The 22,602-nt window shown below is 55.3% G+C and overlaps 1 protein-coding gene across 20 annotated transcripts in view; it reads right to left on the reverse strand.

Moving 5' to 3' along the window:
• Positions 1–21,388, reverse strand: part of RGS9 (regulator of G protein signaling 9) — a 60,807-nt gene extending 39,419 nt beyond the window's left edge. For 6 of the 20 annotated variants that reach the window (XR_015146993.1, XR_015146991.1, XR_015146990.1 and 3 more), the window contains exons 1-8: positions 21,156–21,351; positions 20,695–20,766; positions 5,737–5,833; positions 3,665–3,715; positions 2,520–2,626; positions 2,285–2,336; positions 1,996–2,054; positions 468–544 (exon numbers count right to left, since the gene is read on the reverse strand). Coding sequence is in view for 9 of the 20 variants with exons in the window: in XM_086355808.1 (XP_086211934.1) it covers positions 468–544; positions 1,996–2,054; positions 2,285–2,336; positions 2,520–2,626; positions 3,665–3,715; positions 5,737–5,833; positions 20,695–20,766; positions 21,156–21,212 (572 nt within the window). In the remaining 11 variants the exon portion in view is untranslated. Of the gene's footprint in view, positions 1–467; positions 545–1,995; positions 2,055–2,284; positions 2,337–2,519; positions 2,627–3,664; positions 3,716–5,736; positions 5,834–10,062; positions 10,270–15,625; positions 15,909–20,694; positions 20,767–21,155 lie in introns of those variants that run through there. The other 14 variants (XR_015146992.1, XM_086355811.1, XM_086355813.1 and 11 more) reach the window with 9 other exon arrangements.
• Between the last annotated feature and the right edge of the window lie 1,214 nt (positions 21,389–22,602).

Genomic DNA, 22,602 nt, shown 5'->3' on the forward strand with positions numbered 1-22,602 from the left:
CAGGCAAGAATACTGGAGTGGGTTGCCATTTCCTTCTCTAACTACACTCTGATAACATTTTTTTTAAAAAGATAAACTTCTTTGAGCTCATGACACGTGAACTGAGGCGGCTCACCATCCGGCAGTGCTGAGCAGAGTACCCTCTTCCAGTCTGGATGCGACACCTCCAGCCTCACTCCTGCCACTCTCTGTGCCAGCTCCGCTTCAGGTGGGCACCCCCCCGCACCGTCCCCCCAACCCCGCTCCTCTCCCTCCCTGCCCCGCCACCGTCCTCCCACCCCGCCCCCTCCGGACACCCCTCTCCGCTGCCTCCAGCTCCCCGGACAATGCCTCTCCCTTCCCTACACCTAGGCCTAGCCCGCTGTTTAACACACAGACACCTGATAAAAGCTCATTTTTTTTTAAAGAAACAAGGAAGGAGGGGAGGGCAGAGGGATACCAGAGGGCCAGGGCGAGCGCCGGCTTACCGGTACTGCTCTCTGGCCTGCATGATGACAAAGTCCCACTTGTAGTTAATTTTTTTGTTCAAGAAGTTGTAGTTTTCCTAGAGGAGGAAGACAAAATGAGAACACTGAGCCTCAGGAGCTTTGCTGTGTGCAGTGGGCAGGGAGCCCTAGTCAACCAGGAGACCTAGCCAAACGCCCCCTCCCCACCTGCTGTGCAAAGGCTTCATTCACAGGGTGATGCCGAATCCTCAACAAGCTTTCACAACAGAAGCCACAGGTGGGCTTGGATTTTTTTTTTTTAATAAATGTACCCTAGTCTGATTACGAAGATGGGAGTTGTGTGGAGAAGAATGTGGAAACTTAACAGTCAACAGCAGAGCACCACAAACCCACAGAGCTACAACCTAACACTGTGTGTGATGCTGGCCCTTCTAAAAACGTGTTTGGGGCTTCCCTGGTGGCTCAGACAGTAAAGAATCTGCAATGTGGCCTGGGTCGGGAAGATCCCCTGAAGAAGGGAATGGCAATCCACTCCAGTATCTTGCCTGGAGAATTCCATGGACAGAGGAGCCTGGAGGGCTACAGTCCATGGAGTCGCAAAGAGTTGGATACAACTGAGCAACTAACACTCTCACTTTCAAAAAGTAAACACAGCAAGATTGTTGCCATCTGCCCAGAAACCTAGCCTTTTGAGGACTAGGGTGTGTTCTCTGAGAAATCTGACTTATTCTGCCCAAAACAAAAGCCTGCACTGCTGTTTTCCCATCTCACACTCAGGTTCAAATCTCTCCATCCTGGACCTAGAGATAGTCATACTGAGTGATGTAAATCAGACAGAGAAGGAGAAATAGCGTATGACACCCCTTATATGCAGAAGCTAAAAAGAAATGATACAATGTAACTTGTTTACAAAACAGAAAGAGACTCGCAGACTTAGAGAAGGAGCTTATGGTTGCAGGTGGGGAGGATGCCGGGAAGGGCTGGTCAGGGAGTCTGGGATGGACCTGTGCACACGGCTCTATTTAAAGTGGATAAGCAAGGATCTCCTGTCCAGCACATGGAACTCTGCTCAGCATTGTGTGCCAGCCTGGACGGCAGAGGAGTTTGGGGGAGAATGGACACGTGTATGTGTGGCTGGGTCCCTTTGCAGTCCACCTGGCACTGTTACAAGAGCATTAATCTGCTATACTCCACCACAAAATAAGAAGTGTTTTTAAAAAAATCTGTCCCTCCTATAATGTGCATCGTCACACATGTTAACTCCTCTTATTTGGGGACAGAAAGGAAAGCAGTCGCTACTATGAGCCCAGGAGTTACTGAGACAAAGGCTTAAACTATAGCAGGAGAAACTGTAGCACAACATGGGGGAGACTACTCCAACCAGCTGCTTCCAAATATTAATATATGGGCGGATGATGGATGGGCACAGGATGAGGGATGGAGGGGTGATGAGCGCATGTGTGAATGGAGTAACGGGGGGACGGGGGAAGCAGCTCAAGACTGCACTGCACTCAATGACAAGGACCTATACGTGAAAGCGTCTCCATACCTTCTCGTATTCCTCTAAAATCCCTTTCTTCTTGATATTTCGCTTGGCCAGATAGATGGCTAGAAAAGAAAACGACACCATTTTCCACCCTCATCGCTTGTCGAAACCCCCCTATGAGCTAGGCTGCCATGCTCAGCGTAGCAGACAGGACACTCCGGGACCCGCTCCCGCCCCCAGGAGCCACTCCTAACACAGACAAGGTCGTGACGGCCACAGACGCCGCCAAGACGCAGCATGCAGCTGGGCAGCATGGGGAGCCCTCGCCAGGCCGGGGGCGGGCGCGGTTTACCGTAGTCGACGTCTTCAGCCGGCCACTGCTGGGTGGGCCAGAAGTACGGCGTCTGCGAGAGAAACCAGGCGGCCAGGCTGACACAGGCTGTGCGCCCCGGGCCCCCCGCCCCGTAGCCTGAAACATGCCTCGGCCTCTGCCACCATTGCTAAAGCTCTGGGAGGATGTGAAGCTGACCGTTAAACCTCCAGATGACATCCTGCCCCACTGACCCCAGGTCAAGGCCGAGGCTCACCTGGAATCGATAGAGGCTGCTGTCGGGCTTCAGAGTGAGGTTCCTGGGGTCTTGCAGGGGATAAATGTAGCCATACTTGACAATGAAGTTGCCCAAGTTCTGGGCCTCTGGGGAGGAGCAGGTGAGACAAGGAAGTTAAGAGCAGGGGCCAAGAGCAGAAGCTCACCGCCCGCCCCCACACAGCACCCCAAACGCCAGGACGGGCACCCCCATCCTCACGGCACTTTCGCCAAGAAGTGGGAGCACGGTTCCTGACCTTCGCTGTGGACAAGTACCAGCTGGGGAGATGGTCCCAGAGTGTCCCCCAGCCTGGTCGCCCCAGAGACAACTCAGTGCGTCTGGAGGGGAGCCAGTGAACCCCAGGGCTGACAGGGGCCAGGTTTGGGGTGATAGATGGGGACTTCCTGGAGGAACACCGTTGAGTCTGGAGAAACCCAGGAGCAGGGAGAGTGTCTCTGACCAACAGACCCTTCTTCACCCCATGAGAGGCAGGAAGGGGCGGTTGACTTCTGCCCCCAGTTCACAGCCGACTTCTGCCCCAAGCTGGACTCTGCCTGCCCCCAGGGTCCAGGCCCTCCGAGCTCCCCTGCACACTTCACAGGCATCATGTCCTTCCAGACCAAGTGTACGTGTGCATCACCCCCTCCAGGAAGTCCTTCTTGACTGACTCCTCCCCAGTTACTCCTGCGACTTAGTAGTAGCAGTCATCATATTAGTCGCTTCAGTCATGTCTGACTCTTTGCAACCCCATGGACTAGCCCCCTAGCTAGGGGCTAGTCCTGTCCATGGGATTCTTCCAGCCAAGAATGGAGTGGGTTGCCATTCCCTTCTTCAGGGGATCATCCTGACCCAGTAATCAAACTTGGGTCTCTCGCCTTGTAGGCAGATTCTTACCATCTGAGCCACCAGGGAAGCCTGTGACTTACACATCTCAGTATTTTGTACGAAAAAACAACTGTGTCCCCCCGGTTATCACCCCTTCCATGTTGAGTCTGGCTGTTTTACTCACAAAGGCTTCAACTCGCCAATTAAAAGGTCAGTTTCTCAGAGACACGGGTTGAGCCCCACCCAGCTACACCCAGATACGCCCCAGGGTGATGCCCACAGCAGCCCTCAGTCGGGCTGAGGACAGAAGGCGCTCTCACCCAGTCCAGAGATCCACAGGCGCTGGCTGATCCACTGGAGGACGTCACTTCCTGCAAAGCAGAAGGGTCTGGCCAACGTCAGAGCCTCCCCAACACCCACCCACACGCTGCCACCCAACTGGCCGCCTCCCTGTCCAGCCGTGATCTCGTCCTGCTGCTCAGATCTTCCAGGGACCTCCCTGCAACCCACCCCCCAACTATGTCCAGTCCAAACCCCCAGCCCATGATTCAGGGCCGCCCACGATGTGAGTCCAGCCAGACTTCCACCCCATGTCCCCGCCACCCCCTCAGCCTTCACCTCTCAGAGGTACTGACTCTCTTTTCTTACTGATACAATAACGGGTGCCTGGACTGTCATCCATCAAGAGGGAAGTAAACAGACTAAGTCTTGACCATTGGGAAAAAAACAGCCCCAAAGCAAGCTGTCCATAGAGCTCTGGATGGAGCTCAGTCCTGGCAGTAATGAGAACCCGGATGGGAGGGGAAGGGGGTGCAAGGGGGTCGGGGTGCTGGGTCTCTGACGCCCCTACATTCCCCAGCAAAACTCTGATGGCCAGTGGTACATCCAAGCCTGGCTTTTCAGGTCATCATAAAGGCTTCTGTCAAAGCAGAAGGACGAGACACTTTCTTAGGAACACTCTGTAGTCTTGTTTACAACTTTAGACCGTGGAACGTGGGCTCTGCCTGCCCTTGAGCCCTGCACATCTGAGGGCTGGCCCCGGGGGCAACGCAGATGGGAGGCCAGCAAGCAAGAAGGCAGGGGAGGCAGACGGGGACAAGATCGGGGCACGGGGAGCCCCTCCCAAGGATTCACATTGATCCAAGGGCCAGGACAAGCTGAGCCCCACCAGCCAGCCGAGAGTGGACACGGGACCTCAAGGAAGCTGCGTGTCTCCTGCTCGGCCAGGTCCCCGGCCCCTCAGCAGGACATGCTCCTCGTCAGAGGCGGCAGCATCATCTCAGAACAAAGATGCACCCCAGCTCCGAAGCCATCGTGCAAATGCCAACACCACTCTTTCTAGCAACCCCAGCCTGCTTCCCAAGGGCTGAGCTAGGTGCCCTGCCTGAGTGGAAACTGGCCCACGAAACACACCACAGCGGGGGAGCCAGGGTCTAAACCCCACTGCCTGTGCCCTGGGGTGGGGGGCACAGCACGGCTGAGGGGGGACGGCCCGTACCCGCCCCTTCGTACACACGTCCTGGGCGCACACATGTCCAGCCACCCACTCCCCACGTCCACGTGCCCACCGTGACAGTCCCGGGGGGGCACCTGTCGCTCTCGCCACCGTGACGGTCCCGGGGGGGGCCCTGTCGCTCTTGTCTTTATTCAGCCCCTTGCTTATTCAAAAGCAGACTTCTTCACCTAAAATCCGACTTAAAATCCCAGGACTGGGTGTGTTATTAGACAGTCCACCCCACGTCTCTACACAGAGGTGTGCACACCAAGGAGTCCCCCCGCCCCCAGCAGAAGACGGGTTAGCGCTCCCCGCCAAGGAGCCAAGGACTTTCGCATCCACTTGGGCACTTCCTGAAATAGACCAGATGGGATTAGGGGCTCCCAGGGCATCTACCACATGATCTGTGCTGATCTCAGCTCGCACATCAGCCCCGTCGTCCCCTAAGTCCCGGTCACCTGCCCTCCGAGGGGGCAGCAGCGCTGACCCAGTCTGCTTTGATCAGTGCCGATGCTACACGACAAGGGCTCCGACTGCAGTTGGGATTCACCCACGTAGGAGAAACGAGGGGGACCGTGGCTGAGTGGGCAGTGCCCCAAATCCGGGAACCGAGGGGGCCCCAGGTGCCAGGAAGGACAGTGTGTCTCACACACCTAGACAAGGGATGAGAGGCTGGACACTGGACTCGTGTGTGTATGGAGGGGGAGAGTGTGTGTTTACTCTACCACTGCAGTGCAAAAGCAGCCACCGGTAATACATAAATGGGGACGTGGATCTGTTCCAATAAAACTTTATTCGCAAATACAGAACAGGGGCTGCTTCTGGCCCGTGGGCTCTAGTTTGCCAACACCTGTGTGTGGTCTGTTCAAGCCAAGACCAAATAGCCAGACACCTTACCCGTCATGGCGTGAGGGATGCTGACGACCGTGACCTTCTGGTTCTGCACCCTGACCCCTGTGTCCGGGTCCTGCATGTCCTTCACAAGGGCCTCGATCTGCAAGACAGAACAGCCCGGCTCAGCTGAGTGGCACCGAGGGAGCAAAAGATGCCAAGAGGAACATGGGGCGCTTACAACCAGGAGCCCACTGCTGTCTCAGGCCACTGGGCCAGCCGAGAGGCTCACAGTAGAGGGGAGCGAGGAGATGCCCCGGGATGGGGGTGGAGAGGGTGCTTCTCTTGGACACGGGTGGGGACCGAGGGGCCTCGGGCTGCAGGAGGCACCACTTCTGCATTCACACCCGCCCGTTAGCCTGGGACACACCTGCTCCTTCCAGGGCTGCCTGCTATTCAGACGTGAGAGTCCGGGGCCCCGTTTCCCACGTTAGCTCCCAGAAGAAAGTCCACATTTATCCCAAAACTTGTATGAGATGAAACAGCAACATTTCATGGAGTCCAGGCGCCCAAGCATTGGAGAATAGAAACCCAAAGTATGAGTTAGAAACCTGAGTTTCTCCAGCAGAAAGTCAGGGGGTTTGATTCCTTCTCTTTGCATCAAAAAAAAAAAAATCTAGTTACAAAAGGTTTGAAAATAACCTTCCGAGGAGGAATAATGAGAGTTATTTTAAAAACACAATGACGGGAGTCAGATTTCTCCCTGGCAGGTGTCACACTTCTCAGAAAGGGGGGCTGGTGGGAGGGGGAGCAGCAAAGGAACCTCGAGAACATTTGGGGTTTGGGTCCACCGTCCTCAGATGTTCTCCAGGGAAGTCCCCCCGGGGTCTCTCCAGGGAAGAAACCACAGGACTCTGGCTGGTGGTTTCATCTCCAAGAGACTCTCTTATGGCACCACTCCTCAAATTCATAGGTTGAGGTCCTGTCCCTCAGGACCTCAGAATGTGACTGGATCAGCAGACAGGGTCTTTGCAAAGGTGACCAAGTTAAAAGGAGGTCATTAGGGCGGGCCTGGCTGGTGTCCACTGAAGAGATGAGGTAAGGACTCAGACACACACAGAGGGGCTTCCCTGGTGGCTCAGGCGGTAACGAATCCACCTGCAATGCAGGAGATGCTCAAGAAACACAAGTTCAATCCCTGGGTCGGGAAGATCCCCTGGAGAAGGATCTTCTCAGAAGGAGAACAGCAACCCACTCCTGTATTCTTGCCTGGGAAACCCCAGGGGCAGAGAAGCCTGGTGGGCTACAGTCCACGGGGTTGCAAAGAGTCGGACGCGACCGAGCGACTGACACACACACACACACCGGCCGGGGGGACGGGGTGCCACGTGAGGATGCCAGCAGAGCACGGCCCCACGGGCCCCGCAGAGCCACCCGGAGACCACTGCGCACACCTCAGCCGGGGCGTGCACTCCGGGCCGCGCCTCTGCTGTCGTGGCCCAGCAGAGCCGTGCAGACCCGGCTTCCAGCTCTGCCTCCGGCAGGAAGGCCCCGTGCCCATCACAGATGGGGCCATCTGAGCCACACCCCAGGTCCTCAGCAGGTGAGAGGCCCCACCTTTCAGCTTCAACTGCTGCCAACTCCCCTCTGCTCCTCCCTATGCCTGGGAGCCCAGAGGCCAGAGGGGATGGCCACCCGCACCCCAGACATCAGCCCCCTTCAAGCCCCCCAGACTCAGCCCCCCACGATCCTGGGGAGCAAGAAGTTGGAGGGGGACCCGGGCCTCGCCTGACCCCGGGTGACCCCAAGCTGGAGGCAGGATGGGGGAGTTGGAGGCCACGTGCTGGGCATGACTGCAGGCGTGACAGGGAACTCCAGTGTCACCAGGAGCAGGAACGGCAGCCCACCTCCCACGCCCACGCCACTCCTGCAGGAGGGAGCTGTCATTCACAGGGCAAGATCACGAGCTGGAATTTTCCTCGGAGCCCGAGAAGGTTCCCCGGGGGACGATAATCATCAGCCCTTTTCTGCACAGACAACGGGCAAGTCAGCGGCACCTCGGAGTTGTCTGCCAACAGGGGACGAAGGAGCCCTCCCGCCAGGGGCCAGTAGACACTGGATCACATCGCCTACGGCTCTCCAACCCCTGGGGGCACCACTCCCAGACAGGCCCCTCCCCAAAACCTGCTCTGCCCACCTGACAGACACCTGGGAGGCACCCCCAGGGCCCCGCCAGCTGCTGCGGGCTCTGCATTTGTTTCTGCGGAGTCTCCCACTCGCCCAGTGGACCTGGCCTCCGGGAAACGTGTAACCTCCGCCGACCCCCAGGCTTGGCCGCCTGTCTCTGCCTGCGCCTGGCAGGTCCCCCGCCTCCAGGGCGCCCTCCAGCGCTGCTGCTGCTGACATGTGGGGCCAGAGGCCCTGTGCGCCTGGGGGTCTGGCAGCACCTGCCTCCCCCCAGAGATGCCAGGAGCAGCCCCTTCCCCACAACGTCCCCAAATGTCACTCAATGTCCTGTGGCCTTTTCTCTGCACCGAACATTCAAATCACCTGGGAAGCTGCTGCTGCTGCTTTTTTTTTTTTTTTTCAGAAACACCGATGTTTGGGCTCCATAGATTTAACGACTTAATTACCTCCTAAGTAAATCAGAAACTCTAAGGCTGGTGATCTGATGGCCATAGTTTTGAAAGTGCCACCAGAGTGGAGAGGCCCTCCTCCCCTCTAACCAGAATCGTTTTTCTAACATGGGAACCAACGGGTTTTATTCCTCCCCAACTTTAAACTGTCGAGCAGCTCCTCACTGAACACAGAAAGCATCAAACCCCCAACCTCCGAAAGACGTGTGCGGACCCTGAGCCCTCCTTCACCACCAGCCCTTCCATCATCAACTTCTCGCCGCCCAAGCCAGTTCCGCACTCCCTGAGGGCTCCCCCACGTCCCCGCACGATTCCCACATCCGAGCCCTGGGTTTCCCTAAACGCCGTTCTTCAGCGTGTGTGTGCTCAGTGGTGCTCAACTCTTGGACCCCATGGACTGCAACCCGCCAGGCTCCTCTGTCCACGGGCTTTCCCAGGCAGGAACTGTGGAGTGGGTAGTCACGTCCTTCTCCAAGGGATCTTCCTGACCCAGGGATGGAACCCTGGTTTCCTTCATTCATAGGGGGATTCTTGACTACTGCACCACCTGGGGATCCAGATAGCACCACCGACTCAACAGACTTGAGTTTGAGCAAACTTCAGGAGACGGTGAAGGACAGAGGAGCCTGGCATGCTGCAGACCATGGGGTCGCAAGGAGTCAGACACGACTGAGCCACTGACTAAACAACTCTCTAACGTATGCTCTTCCCCAGGGAGACGACGCTGCACCTCTGCTGTATACCCTCACACCTCTACACCTGGCAGACGCACAGCTTACTGAACTAAGTGGACCAAGGGTGACCAGTGGCCCAGCTTAGCCCAAACTGCCCAGCTTTTAACACTGCAAGACAGATCAGGGCAGTTTTGACAACAATAGCTTGCTGAGCTCCAAGGGTTCAGGGCAGCTCTTACCGTCACAAAGGATTCAGCTAATTCTCCTCAGGATAAGCCTAAGACAGAGGACACTTCACTGCAGATGGGAGCGGGTGCAGGCGAGTGACCCAGGACAGAAGCCTCTGCCAACCTCCTCCAATACCATTTATCTAAGAGCCCAGAACAAAATGAGCCACTTCATCCCCAAATATATCACCCCACAAGATGCGCTCCACCTGGCACAAGTCCCCAGGATGGACACCCAGTGCCTGGCCACCTGGTTTGAGAAAGCCCTTGCAACAGGAGGGTCCTGACTTCTGCGGCCGGCCTAGAGAGCCGAGAGCCACGAATACACGCACTTGAACGAGCAACCCAGGGATGCTGGAAGCAGGGTGTCTCTCTAGCTTACAAATCACACCATTTCTGTATGTACACATTAACCACACACACAAACACACACACACTTTAAATACTGCTGCTTTGAATCAGAAAACTGTAAACATGTTCATTTACTCTCTGGGCGCCTTCCAACAACGTCTGGAGACTGTCTCAGAAATGACCCAGCCGCGCCTCCTCTCCCGAGTAACAGGTTGTTTTCAGCCTCCAGCTGATCACCGCCCCGCTGCAGACTCTCCACTATAAACAGGTTACAAGGAAACCTAACCAATACAGACTAAGACACACAGACAGACAGACAGACAGACACACACACACACACACACACACACACACACACACACACACGGCAAACCGTCACTCAATAACATCAAGGAGCGATAACCGACCACCGGGCCGCCCCCAGCCCAGCCCACGTCCCCACCGGCACTTCCCCGAGGTGGTCCCCGCGCTCCTCCCGGGCCCGGCGGATGGCACCGCGCTCACCTTCCGCAGAAACGCCATTCTCGGCCTGTACTGCTGGCCTTGGTGTCGGATGGTCATCCTGGCTCCTGGGACTCAGAACCGGAACGCACGGGACGGAAGGGGAAGCCCCCGGAGAGCGCGCCCGCGGCCCTGAGCCCGAGAGGAGCTAGGCTGCCCGCCTCGCCCTCGACCCGCGCCCCCGGGAGCCCGAATCCGCGCCGGCCAATCAGCGAGCCGCGCCCGCCCGGGCGAGCGCTGCGCTGGCGGCCACCTGGCGCCAGGGGGCGGTGTCGGGCCGGCGGGCCGGGGGCGCCGCAGGTGAGGTGCGCCCGGGGCGCCAGGATGCTCTGTGGTCCAGGGCGCCGGGATGCTCTGTGGTCCGGGGAGAGCCCTTAGGCAGGATGGGACTTCGCTGGGAGGTAAAACAAGGGGCGGGGGGCGAGGGGCGGCGGGCGGCGAGGAGGAAGAGGGAGAAGGGGGGCGTAAGAGGTACGAAGTATTAGGTGTAAAACAAAGATGTATGCACAGCACGGGGAATATAGCCAATATTTTATAGTAACTACCATTGGAGTGTAATCTTTAAAATTGTGTCACTATACTGCAATCTGTAACTTATATAATATTGTTCAGCAGCTACACTTCAATTTTTTTTTTTTTAATTTTAAGAAAGGGAAAAATTACTTTATGGGAAAAGGCATTTTCACGACTTCAAATAGGCTTTGCTTTTTAGACAGTGCTGGGTTTCAGGGAAGCGTGAACCTCCTGGCTAGCCCCTGCTGTGCCCCTCCCCGGATGGGTGACTCTTTTCCAGCAGCCTTACTGAGTGAGAACTGACATACATTAGTGCAGGAATTTAAAGTGAGCAACCTGATGGGCTTCAGTGTATGTATCCACCCAGGAAACTACACCCACAGTCAAGTCAGGGAGCACGTTACCCCCCAAAATCTCCTTGTGGCCTTTGTCCCTCTCGCTGACACCCCCACCCACCCCCAGCCCGCTTTTCTGACACTTCGATTAGTGGGAGAGGTGGATTTGATCAAGTTACATAATCTCTCTGAGTCTCTGTTTTCTCAGGAGTAATAAGAAAGAGTCGGGCTCAATGAACTCAGAATTGCTCTCCAGTCTTGAAGTCTCGAGACTCTAACATGTGAAGGAAAATACACAGCTCGATCAGCCCGAAGGCTGACAGGGTGGGATTTAGCATCCCTACAAATCGAGGCCCTGCTGCCCTGAGACCAGCCAGCCCAAGGTTCCACGTGGCTGAAGAGCGGATGCCATCGTGGACATGCCCCAACCATTCCTGCCACATGGGATGGGGGGTGGGGCAAGAGGGAGCCCCACTCCTGACGCTCAGATGCCACCCCTGACTGTGGGGTCGCTCAGACTCCACAGGCCTGGGCCCCAGCCGCCACCTCTGTCATCAAAGAAGAGCCCAGAGGGCCATGGAAAGCAAGGGTCTTCCTTAGGGCTTTCCAGAGCAAGGGATTTTCCAAGTTTCTGCGCCTTCTGCTCTCTCTTGGATTCCCCGGGAATGGCAGTGTCTGGAAGCGTACAGGAAGACGGCTGATACGGGAGATGCCTGCAGGTAAAAACATGATCCCTGCAAGACTTGTCTTCTAACATCCAGAGCGGCCATGTCTCCCATATGCTGGTTTTGAGGATCAGCTCCACCCACGCTCTTTGCTCCCATATGTGGATCTAATACTGCCTTCTCTCTCACTCTCTCTACTCTTTCTGGGTAGGTGGACGGATGGATGGATAGATGGATGGATGGATGGATAGATGGATGGATGGATGGATGGATGGAAAGATAGACTAGTTAGATAGAACATTGATGGCACAGACGGATGGTTGGATGAATGGATAGATAGATAATTTCTGGTTATATCAACACAACCTTGGAAAAGCCACTTCTTTTTCAGAAAAGCCACTGTCCCTTTTCCTCTTTATGTTTGGAACACATAAATCCTCCTGGGTTCAAAATTCAAGTCACTTCACAGGTTACCAAATTTGGTATTTTGTAAAAAGTACACATATTTAGTGGAGGAGAGAGTGGCCGCTAATGAGTATTGAGTTTCCTCTCGGGGCTGATGACAATGTCCTGGAACTAGACAGAAGTTAATAGTCGCACCACCTTGTGAGTAGACAAAATGACTGAACGGTGTGCTTTAAAAGGGTGAAGTTTATAGTATGTGAGTTATATCTCAATTTTTAAAGTGCAAGGTCAGAGAAAGTTTTCCCCAGGTCCTGCTCTTATAAGGCCCCCTCCCTTCCTTAAAAATCATCAGTGGCTCCATCAGCTCCCTGAAAACGCTCATCCTCCCTCAGTCTGGCTTGATCTGAATTGTCAGCTGTAGTTTCACTGCCCCTCGACATGGAGTCTCTCCCTCTCACCAGCCCTGAATTTTACTTTTTCTCCAGCACGTGGTGGGTTTTCTCCCCTCCAAATCTTCTCCCCTGTCGCATGTTCTGCTCACGTCTCCCTCCACCCTCCTCCCTCAGCACGGAGTAGGTGCCACCCATGTGGCACTTTTTCCTTGCAGATCTGGGGGAGATAACTGCTGCACACCTTACACCCCCTCGTATTCTGAGTTTCGCCGAGGACACGGTCAGCCTGCAGCTTGTGAGCGGCGGGTTCTGGGCTTTGGTTCTGGCAGGAGGCAGATCTGATTGTGGCATCGCCGATTCCCGTGGTATCAATACCCTACTGTTGTGCCATCAGTGACCACAGGGCTACTGGACGGGAGGTGAAGGTCCTTTGTATTTGCTGGATTCATTTTGCAGCACCGAAGCTTGCTAAGAACTAGCAAAATCTGAATTAGGGCACCATTGCATAAAGATTTGGTGAAATCTTTCACCAAAGATTTGAAAAACTTTCTAGCAACTAGAATATTCCATAAACTACATAGGTTATTTCATGGACCAGGGAACCGGGAGTCACGGGAATATTCACAGCTTAAGTGGCCATGGTACTGGATGTTGTGAATGAGATCTACACTCAGCGCTTGCGTCTGTTCTGACTCTAAGAATTACTGAGTCTCAGACCATGTGGCTCCACGTGAGTCTTGTTCAACAGAGAAACAGATGGTGATATCACTCACCCAGCATCACCACTGGAGGCTGGGCAATCATCCGTGAGAAAGGGTTTTCTGGGGACTTCCCTGGTGGCTCAGTGGTAAAAAAGAAAAAAAAAAAAAATTCCACCTGCCAATGCAGGAAACACAGGTTTGATCCCTGATCCAGGAAGAGCCCACATGCTGTGGAGCAACTGAGCCCATGCTCCACAATTACTGATTGAGCCCGCGCTCCACAAGAGAAGTCACCGCAGCGAGAAGCCTGCACCCTGCAACCAGAAAGCAGCCCCGGTTCTCTGCAACTAGAGACAAGCCTGCACAGCAACGAAGACCCAGCACAGCCCAAAACAAATACAAATAAAGAAAACTAATTTTTTTTTAAAAGGGGTTTTCTGGCTGCCCGGATCCATCTCGTCCGTGCCTAAGGAGGCTCACTCTCCACTCTGCATCATGTGTGTGAACGTTTGCACCTGATTATTGGGCTCACAGGGCAATACCTGATATCTTGAGGGTAGATTTGATTTCTTTGAAGGCAGTGGTCATTTTCCCTGCCAGTCCCCAAGAGAAGAAATGGGTTCTAAGGCAGAAAAAAAGCAGCAGTCGTTCAGAAAGCCAGGCTTGGGTACCAGTAGATTGCTGATCACCAGCACCTGCCCTCCATACGAGAGCAAGTCCAGAGCACGAAGAAATGGAGTCTGCAGTCTCCAGGGATCGTGGCGTTTTCGGTAAGAAAGTGGCCCCAGTTTCATGAGGTTGTCACCATCTCCCCGCTGTCCCTCCTCTAGGATTCACTACACTTTCACTCGTTGGTCCAGTGCTCTCCGCTCTGTGTCAGGGAGTATTCAGTTTTGTTCGACAGACTTGACCGAGCACCATTTCTGGGGTGGGAACCGTGTCAAGCGCATGGTATAATGGTGAGTAAGACACGGTCCTGGCTTCCCAGGGGGCTCAGTGGTAAAGAACCTGCCTGCCAAGTAGGAGACGAGGGTTCGATCCCTAGGTCAGGAAGATCCCCTGGAGAAGGAAATGGCAACCCACTCCAGGATTCTTGCCTGGGAAAAAAAATCCAACGGACAGAGGAGCCTGGTGGGCTACCAGCCATGGGGTCGGGAAGAGATGGGTACGACTGAGCATGCACGGAAGACATGGTTCTGTCTTGAGGGTGTCTCCCGTAGGTAAAAAAAGACGAAAAATAAACTTCTGGGGCAATGCAGTGGATGATGTGGGATCGTGGGAGGCAAAAACGAAAAGGAAAAAACAGAAAGCTGAAGAGAGCACGCTGAGATGAACTCATCATGGCCTGTACTAACAGGCCTTAGCACACCTGCCCTATCCCCCAAGTGTGTGGTACAGTCTCGGAGTAGACGCCTGTTATGAATGCCCCCAGTGTGGTAAAGCAATCATACTCCAATAAAACAAAATACCCCCAGTGAACAAATGGGTAAACAGAGTGGAAAACGGGGGGTAAACTAGGAGGTTGGGAGTAACATGCACACACCACTACATATAAAACGGATAACCAGCAAGGACCTGCTGTACCGCACAGGGGACTCTGCTCAGTGTTCTGTGGCCGCCTGGTCAGGAGGGGAGTTTGGGGGAGAATGGACGCATGTACGTGTACGGCTGAGTCCCTTTGCTGCCTGAAACTATCACAACACTGTTAAGTGGCTATACTCCAATTCAAAACAAAAGCAACACAATAGATGACCATAGGCCTACCGTATAGTACAGGGAACTCTAACACTGCAACGGCCTACCTGGGGAAGGACTCCGAGGAAGAGTGGGTATATGCATGTGTTTAGCTGATTCACATTGATGTACACCTGAGATGAACACAACATTGCACACCAACTGTACTACAATTTAAAACAAGGTTTTTCTTAAAAAACGAGTAGAGGACAAATAATAAGCTGAGGTTCTTAGTACCCCTATGAGGTAGCACCCAGGACTGGGACCTGGGCAGCCCAGCCTCTGACCTCAAACCTCGCCCCCCTGACGTGCTGGGGCGCTCCCACCCGGCACGCCTGGGTCCTGCGCCCACCTCAGACGACTGAGAGCTGGCTGGTTTCCACAGAAAAATCATCATTTTAAAACTGCAACAAACAAAACTGGGTGTTGGGCGAGCAAACCCAACAGACGTTCGTGGGAGGATCACTTCAGAAACGCAGGTTTTCCTCTCCCCTCCACTTCTCTGATTGTCTGCCCAGGATGAATCCTCCACAGATGTTGGATGTTTGTGTTGGATGCTGTGAAGTTTTTTAAACCTAGACGATTCTACTTTTCCTAGCTTCTGTATTTGTATAGTTTCTGTTCTCTTCTTGGACCAGAAAATCCAAGTAAGAGGGTGCTAACAGGAGCCTCTGAACCCAGGCGAACCAGTGGGCCCGAGGGGAAGAGAAGGAAGGTCTGTCTGTGGGCCCCGCAGACCCAGGGCGCCGGAGGGCCGAACCCGGAGGGACACAGGAGCCGCGGGTCCAGCGGCCAGGCCGGGCTTCAGGCCCAAAACTTACTTCAAGGGTGAGACCGCTTTAAAAAAAAACAAGTCAAGTGTGAGCGAATGGGCGCCAGACTTCACTTCGATAGAGCCCCTATGGCCGCGCTGTGAGAAACGGGGCCCTGGCGCGTTCCCGCAGCTCCACATTTAACGTCGTGATGAGGGCAATTCCCGACTCTTGCCAGCTGCGCCGCCAGGCGCGTACAGGTGCCAAAGGGCAGGGAAGGGCCCCACGCAGAGCCCCGCGCCGCGTCCGCTTCCGCCGCCCGCCGCGCCCGGACCACAGAGACGCGGGTACCGCCCCACCCCTAGAGAGGAAGGGCAGGCTCCGCCGGCGGGCTTCCGGCGGCGGCCACTTCCGGCGGCAGCCACTTCCGGCCTGGCCCCTCCCTGCGCCTGCCGGAGCCTGGGGGGCGCGCGCTAGTGAGGGTGGGTCTGCTCCCCAGCTCCCGCGGCCCTTCCCGAGGGCCTGGCTCGGGGTCGGCCCGTCGACCCCCAGCGCTGTGGACTTGTCTCCTCGTTTCAGCCCCTCGAGGCGACTGGTTTGTGGACAAGAAGGGTGAAAACCCGACCTAAAAGGACGCGAGCTAGGGCTCGTCGTGCTGTGTCGGACCGGCCGCGCGTGTAAAACGCATCAAGTAACAGACACACGCGTGCAGGTGTCGGGGGAAGGCCCTGCCGGCGCCCCGGAAGGGCCCCCCGCCCGGCGCGGGCTGGCGCTCAGAACCGAGCCCCCGCCCGGAAGTGGGCCTGGCGGGGAGACCCGTTCGGAACCCAGCTTCTTCCTCCTCCGGGTAGCGGCTGGCCGCCGGCACCGCTGACCGCCCGGGCTGAGTGCCCTCAGCTGTGAGGAGCGTGGGCGTAGCCATCCTGGCCTCCTGTGTGTGGCCTCCTCCTGCAGTCTTATCGTCCTGTCCTCCTGTGAGACCCTGCCCTACTCTGACCCTGTCCTGTGTGGGACCCTGTCCTACTGTGTGGGACCCTGACCTACTGGAGACCCTGCCCTGTATGTGACCCTGCCCTGTATGTCACCCTGTCCTCCTGTGAGACCCTGCCCTACTCTGACCCTGTCCTGTATGTGACCCTGACCTACTGTGTGACCCTGATCTACTGTGAGACCCTGTCCTACTCTGACCCTGTCCTGTGTGGGACCCTGCCCTGTATGTGATCCTGACCTCCTGTGTGACCCTGCCCTCCTCTGACCCTGTCCTGTATGTGACCCTGACCTACTGTGAGACCCTGTCCTACTCTGACCCTGTCCTGTGTGGGACCCTGCCCTGTATGTGACCCTGACCTCCTGTGTGACCCTGCTCTCCTCTGACCCTGCCCTGTGTGTGACCCTGACCTCCTGTGTGACCCTGCCCTCCTCTGACCCTGCCCTGTGTGTGACCCTGACGTACTGTGTGACCCTGTCCTACTGTGAGACGCTGTCCTCCTGTGTCATCCTGGCCTCCTGTATGTGACCCTGTCCGCCTGTGAGACCCTGCCCTCCTCTGACCCTGTCCTGTGTGTGACCCTGACCTACTGTGAGACCCTGTCCTCCTGTGAGACCCTGTCCTCCTGTGAGACCCTGCCCTACTTTGACCCTGTCCTGTATGTGACCCTGTCCTGTGTGTGTGACCCTGAACTACTGTGAGACCCTGTCCTCCTGTGAGACCCTGCCCTACTCTGATCCTGCCCTGTGTGTGACCCTGTCCTACTGTGTCATCCTGGCCTCCTGTATGTGACCCTGCCCTCCTCTGACCCTGTCCTGTGTGTGACCCTGACCTACTGTGTGACCCTGTCCTCCTGTGAGACCCTGCCCGACTCTGACCTTGTCCTGTATGTGACCCTGCCCTGTGTGTGACCCTGACCTACTGTGTGACACTGTCCTGTGTGTGACCCTGTCCTACTGTGAGACCCTGTCCTCCTGTGAGACCCTGCCCTACTCTGACCCTGTCCTGTATGTGACCCTGACCTACTGTGTGACCCTGATCTACTGTGAGACCCTGTCCTACTCTGACCCTGTCCTGTGTGGGACCCTGCCCTGTATGTGATCCTGACCTCCTGTGTGACCCTGCCCTCCTCTGACCCTGTCCTGTATGTGATCCTGACCTACTGTGAGACCCTGTCCTACTCTGACCCTGCCCTGTGTGTGACCCTGACGTACTGTGTGACCCTGTCCTACTGTGAGACCCTGTCCTGTGTGGGACCCTGTCCTCCTGTGTCATCCTGGCCTCCTGTATGTGACCCTGTCCACCTGTGAGACCCTGCCCGACTCTGACCTTGTCCTGTATGTGACCCTGCCTTGTGTGTGACCCTGACCTACTGTGAGACCCTGCCCTCCTCTGACCCTGTCCTACTGTGAGGCCCTGCCCTCCTCTGACCCTGTCCTGTGTGTGACCCTGACCTACTGTGTGACACTGTCCCGTATGTGACCCTGTCCTGTGTGTGACCCTGACCTACTGTGTGACACTGTCCTGTGTGTGACCCTGTCCTACTGTGAGACCCTGCCCTACTCTGACCCTGCCCTGTGTGTGACCCTGTCCTACTGTGTCATCCTGGCCTCCTGTATGTGACCCTGTCCTCCTGTGAGACCCTGCCCTCCTCTGACCCTGTCCTGTGTGTGACCCTGACCTACTGTGTGACACTGTCCTGTGTGTGACCCTGTCCTGTGTGTGACCCTGACCTACTGTGTGACACTGTCCTGTGTGTGACCCTGTCCTGTGTGTGACCCTGACCTACTGTGTGACACTGTCCTGTGTGTGACCCTATCCTACTGTGAGACCCTGCCCTACTGTGAGACCCTACCCTACTCTGACCCTGCCCTGTGTGTGACCCTGTCCTACTGTGTCATCCTGGCCTCCTGTATGGGACCCTGTCCTACTGTGTGACCCTGTCCTGTATGTGCCCCTCTCCTGTATGTGACCCTGCCCTACTGTGAGACCCTGTCCTCCTATGAGACCCTGTCCTACTCTGACCCTGTCCTGTGTGACCCTGGCCTCCTGTATGGGACCCTGTCTTGCTGCGTGTGACTACTGTGGCATGCATTCTTCAATGAATTCTCCAGATTCACCTTCTCTGACACTGTCAGGCTGCATGGGGGAATATTTCACATAAAGAAGCTTTCACACAGTGTGTTCCTGAGGGGACAATAAAAGATGGACAAGTAAGTTTGGGATCTGAGCTCCAGTCTCTTGCCACAGTTACTGATAGAATATTAAACTGTTCTGAGAAGCTCTGCAGTAATGGAGCTCAGCTGACTTTGTTTAGCTGAGTGGTTTTCAAGCATTTGACCTCAGAGACTTTTGGGTAACACCCTGTTAATAGCCACCTCTCTCCCCACCACCAACTGGTGTTTTTTTCCCAGAACACACTTTTGGGGACACTGACATAAATCATTCACCTGAGTACAGACCTGTGCAAGAGTCACTCTCACTTCTCAAACGACATTTTGAAACCCCTGTTTTGAAAATCATCTGACTGGATTTCCGTAGGATGGTTTCAGTTTTACAGACGATTGAGAAATCAGTCCATAAATAATGAAGTACTACGAGCCGTTAGCATTTGGAGAAGGAAGTGGACCCTCCTTGCCCTTCCTCCTACATGTATCATGAATAGATACCGCCTCAACATCGTTGAGCCAGTGTTATCAATGAATTATTTATAAAATATAGAAACAATTACATGGAAAAAATACAAATTGTTCCAAGTGGAAATTCAACAATTCAGGGCTTCTTAATGACAAACCTCGGAAATTTGTTCAAGGACCTACTTTAGTAAAACATGATTAACATTTCCTCTGATAAATAGAAGGTTGCTAAGAAACACTCAAGAACTGTTGTATGTGTGCATGAAGTAACTTTCACTGGAAACTTGCCCTAACATTATAGAATAAAATTGGGTACAAGGAACCTCTTCAGCTTTATTCACGATGATGTAGATACTGAAATAACAACAGAATCAATGAGGCAGTTTTGACCCAAACCTCTATCAAGGGGAGCTTTGAAGTGACTTACTATTAATAGTATGTTACTAAACTTGCACTTTCAAGCAAGACCTGTCAAAGGACGACAGTAACAAGACATGACTGTGTCCTTGTTCCTTTGTCTGCCCCTCCATCCTGTACGGCCAGAAACCTACACAGTTCCCACAGAGATAACCTGGCTCCAGAGGACACACCCATGCCAACCAAACTCTAAAGGAACCACTTAAATGGTTCCCTTTAAAAAGTTCTAGTCAGAGACTTCCCAGGTGGTCCAGTGGCTAAGACGCTGCAGTCCCAATGCAGGGGCCTGCGTTCCACTCCTATCAGGGAGCTAGATCCCACATGCCTCCACTAGAGAGTTCCTATGCAAACTAGAAGATTCCGCATGCCACAACTAAGACCTGGAAATAAACAAAAACATATAAAAAAGCTATCAATCCGAAGCGCAAAAAAAAATTGTACATGTATATGACTGACGCCTAGGATCTCAGAGCCATCTTGATCTTTTCTTAAACAGAAACTGTCCACCAACAACAGAAACCCGCCTAGACTTTAAAGCTCTCCACAGGGGCTGCTGCTGCGGCCTTTCTCCGGGCCCCCCATCACCTTTGTGCCCTGTGCCATCCCTCCTGAAGACCCCTTCCACAACATACAGACAGGCAGACACACAGAGATGACCAGACCACAGCTTCCCAGCTGTAACAAGACGTCATCATTGGCCTGTCTGACCCCTCAGGCAGCCCTGGCGCTACCACTCCCAGATTCCGGCTCACCGAGGTGTGACCGCAAACGTTGCAAGGAATCCAGACAGTCACCAAAAGTATCAGAAGGGATGGCTTCAACATCCCGCCCACCCCCCACTGCTCACAATGCTGCTCACATTAGGTGGCTGACACTCTCCACAGAGATCTCAGCCAGGGGGAGCTCCCACCAACCGGAGAGGGCTCCCTACAGACAAGACGCATCCCCTGGGTCTTCATTCTGCCTCTCCTGGGCCCAGCAGAGCCCGATGTAGCATGCCTGGGTCTCACATTCAAGGCACGCTTCTCCGCGGCGCTCCCCGGCTCCTGGGGTAGAGCCGGCAGCCCTTCCCAGCAGACCCTGCGTGGCGCTCCTACCGTTGTCAGGGGCTGTCGTGTCACACCGACGGGCCTTCCAGTGTTCGGCCGCACTCGCCTCAGTCGCCTTCCCTGTGAAATGGGGACACTAGTCACACCTATCTTCATAGCGTCCGGTGGGCAGTCTGATGCGCAGAAGTGGCCGTAAGGGCTGGGGGCCCGATCCAGGGAAAGAAAGGAGCGCAATGCCAGGTGCATTCCTATGCAGGTTCCCCCCGTGGGTCACTGGAAGCTTCTCGGAGCAAGTGTGGCGTGTAGACATCCTCAGGACAGTCGGGCCCGTGTACTCCAACATGGACCAAGAGGCGGCGTGGAAGCTTAGATAACTGAGGTTACTAAGACCACAAAGGACTCCCCCCACCCCACGAGGCCCGCCCCCAGCCCAGCCCACGTCCCCGCCGGCACTTCCCCGAGGTGGTCCCCGCGCCCCTCCCGGGCCCGGCGGATGGCACCGCGCTCACCTTCCGCAGAAACGCCATCCTCGGCCTGCACTGCTGGCCTTTGTGTCGGATAGTCATCCTGGCCCCTGGGACTCAGAACCGGGACGCACGGGACGGAAGGGGAAGCCCCCGGAGAGCGCGCCCGCGGTCCCGAGCCCAGGCGGAGCGAGGCTGCCCGCCGCGCCCCCGACCCGCGCCCCCGGGAGCCCGAATCCGCGCCGGCCAATCAGCGCGCCGCGCCCGCCCGGGCGAGCGCTGCGCTGGCACCCACCTGGCGCTAGGGGGCAGTGTCGGGCCGGCGGGCACGGGAAGCCGCAGGTGAGGTGCGCCCGGGGCGCCAGGATGCTCTGTGGTCCAGGGCGCCCGCATGCTCTGTGGTCCGGGGCGAGCTCGGACCGAGCACCGAGGCCCAGGGGCGTGAACAGTGCGCCCCGGCACTTGGATCCCTAGCTGGGCTGCCATCAGCTCCCTGCATGGCCTTAGCAAGCTGCTTGAACTTTCTGAGCGTCTGTCTCCTCATCTCGCTGGAGAAAAGTGAGTGGATGGAAAGTGACACCTGTCTGTGTGTCGGGCTCTGCGAGGACAGAATGAATAACCCGGTGAACCGGCAGTGGAGTGTGGTTAGCTGGGAGGAATGCAGCTCCCCTGCCAGGTGGACTGGCTCTGAACCCCAAGATGGCCACTCGCTGTGCTCAAGCCAGTTATGTAACCTTTCTCTGTTTCATTCTCCCCATCTCAGTGGTGCCATTGCTGCTCCCTCCTTGTGAGTTTTTCTTTGGGAAGGGGAGTTTTGGTTTTGGTTTTAGGATACCTGAGCTGATACATATGAAAAGCATTTAGCAAATATCATATGTGGAATCTAAAAGAGTGATACTAATAACCTGATTTACTAAACAGAGACCGACTCATAGACATAGAAAACAAAGATGGTTACCAAAAGGGAAAGGCGGGGGGAGGGATAAAATGAGGAATGTGGAATTAACATACACACACTCTGTGTGTGTGTGTGTGTGTGTGTGCGCGCGCGCGCGCGCATATGCTATGTCTGACTCTTGGGACTCCATAGACTGTCGCCCCCCCAGGCTCCTTTGTCCATGGGATTCTTCAGGCAAGAATACTGAAGTGGGTTGCCATTTTCTCCTCCAGGGGATCTTCCCAACTCAGGGATCAAACCTTCATCTCCTGCATTGCTGATGGATTTTTTACTGCTGAGCCACCAGGAAGTCCACACTCATTGTTCAGTCACTAAGTCATGTCCAACTCTTTGTAACCCCATGGACCACAGCACACCAGGCTCCTCTGTCCTCTGCTGTCTCCAGGAGTTTGCTCAAATTCATGTCCTTTGAGTCAGTGATGCTATCCAACCATCTCATCTTCTGCCGCCCCTTCTCCTGCCCTCAATCTTTCCCAGCATCAAGGTCTGTTCCAAAGAGCCAACTCTTCACATCAGGTGACTAAATTATTGGAG

This window comes from Bos grunniens, chromosome 19, assembly GCF_055505025.1.
Source record: "Bos grunniens cultivar Pamir isolate PY7600 chromosome 19, Bosgru_T2T1.0, whole genome shotgun sequence".
NCBI classification, from domain to species: Eukaryota; Metazoa; Chordata; class Mammalia; order Artiodactyla; family Bovidae; genus Bos; species Bos grunniens.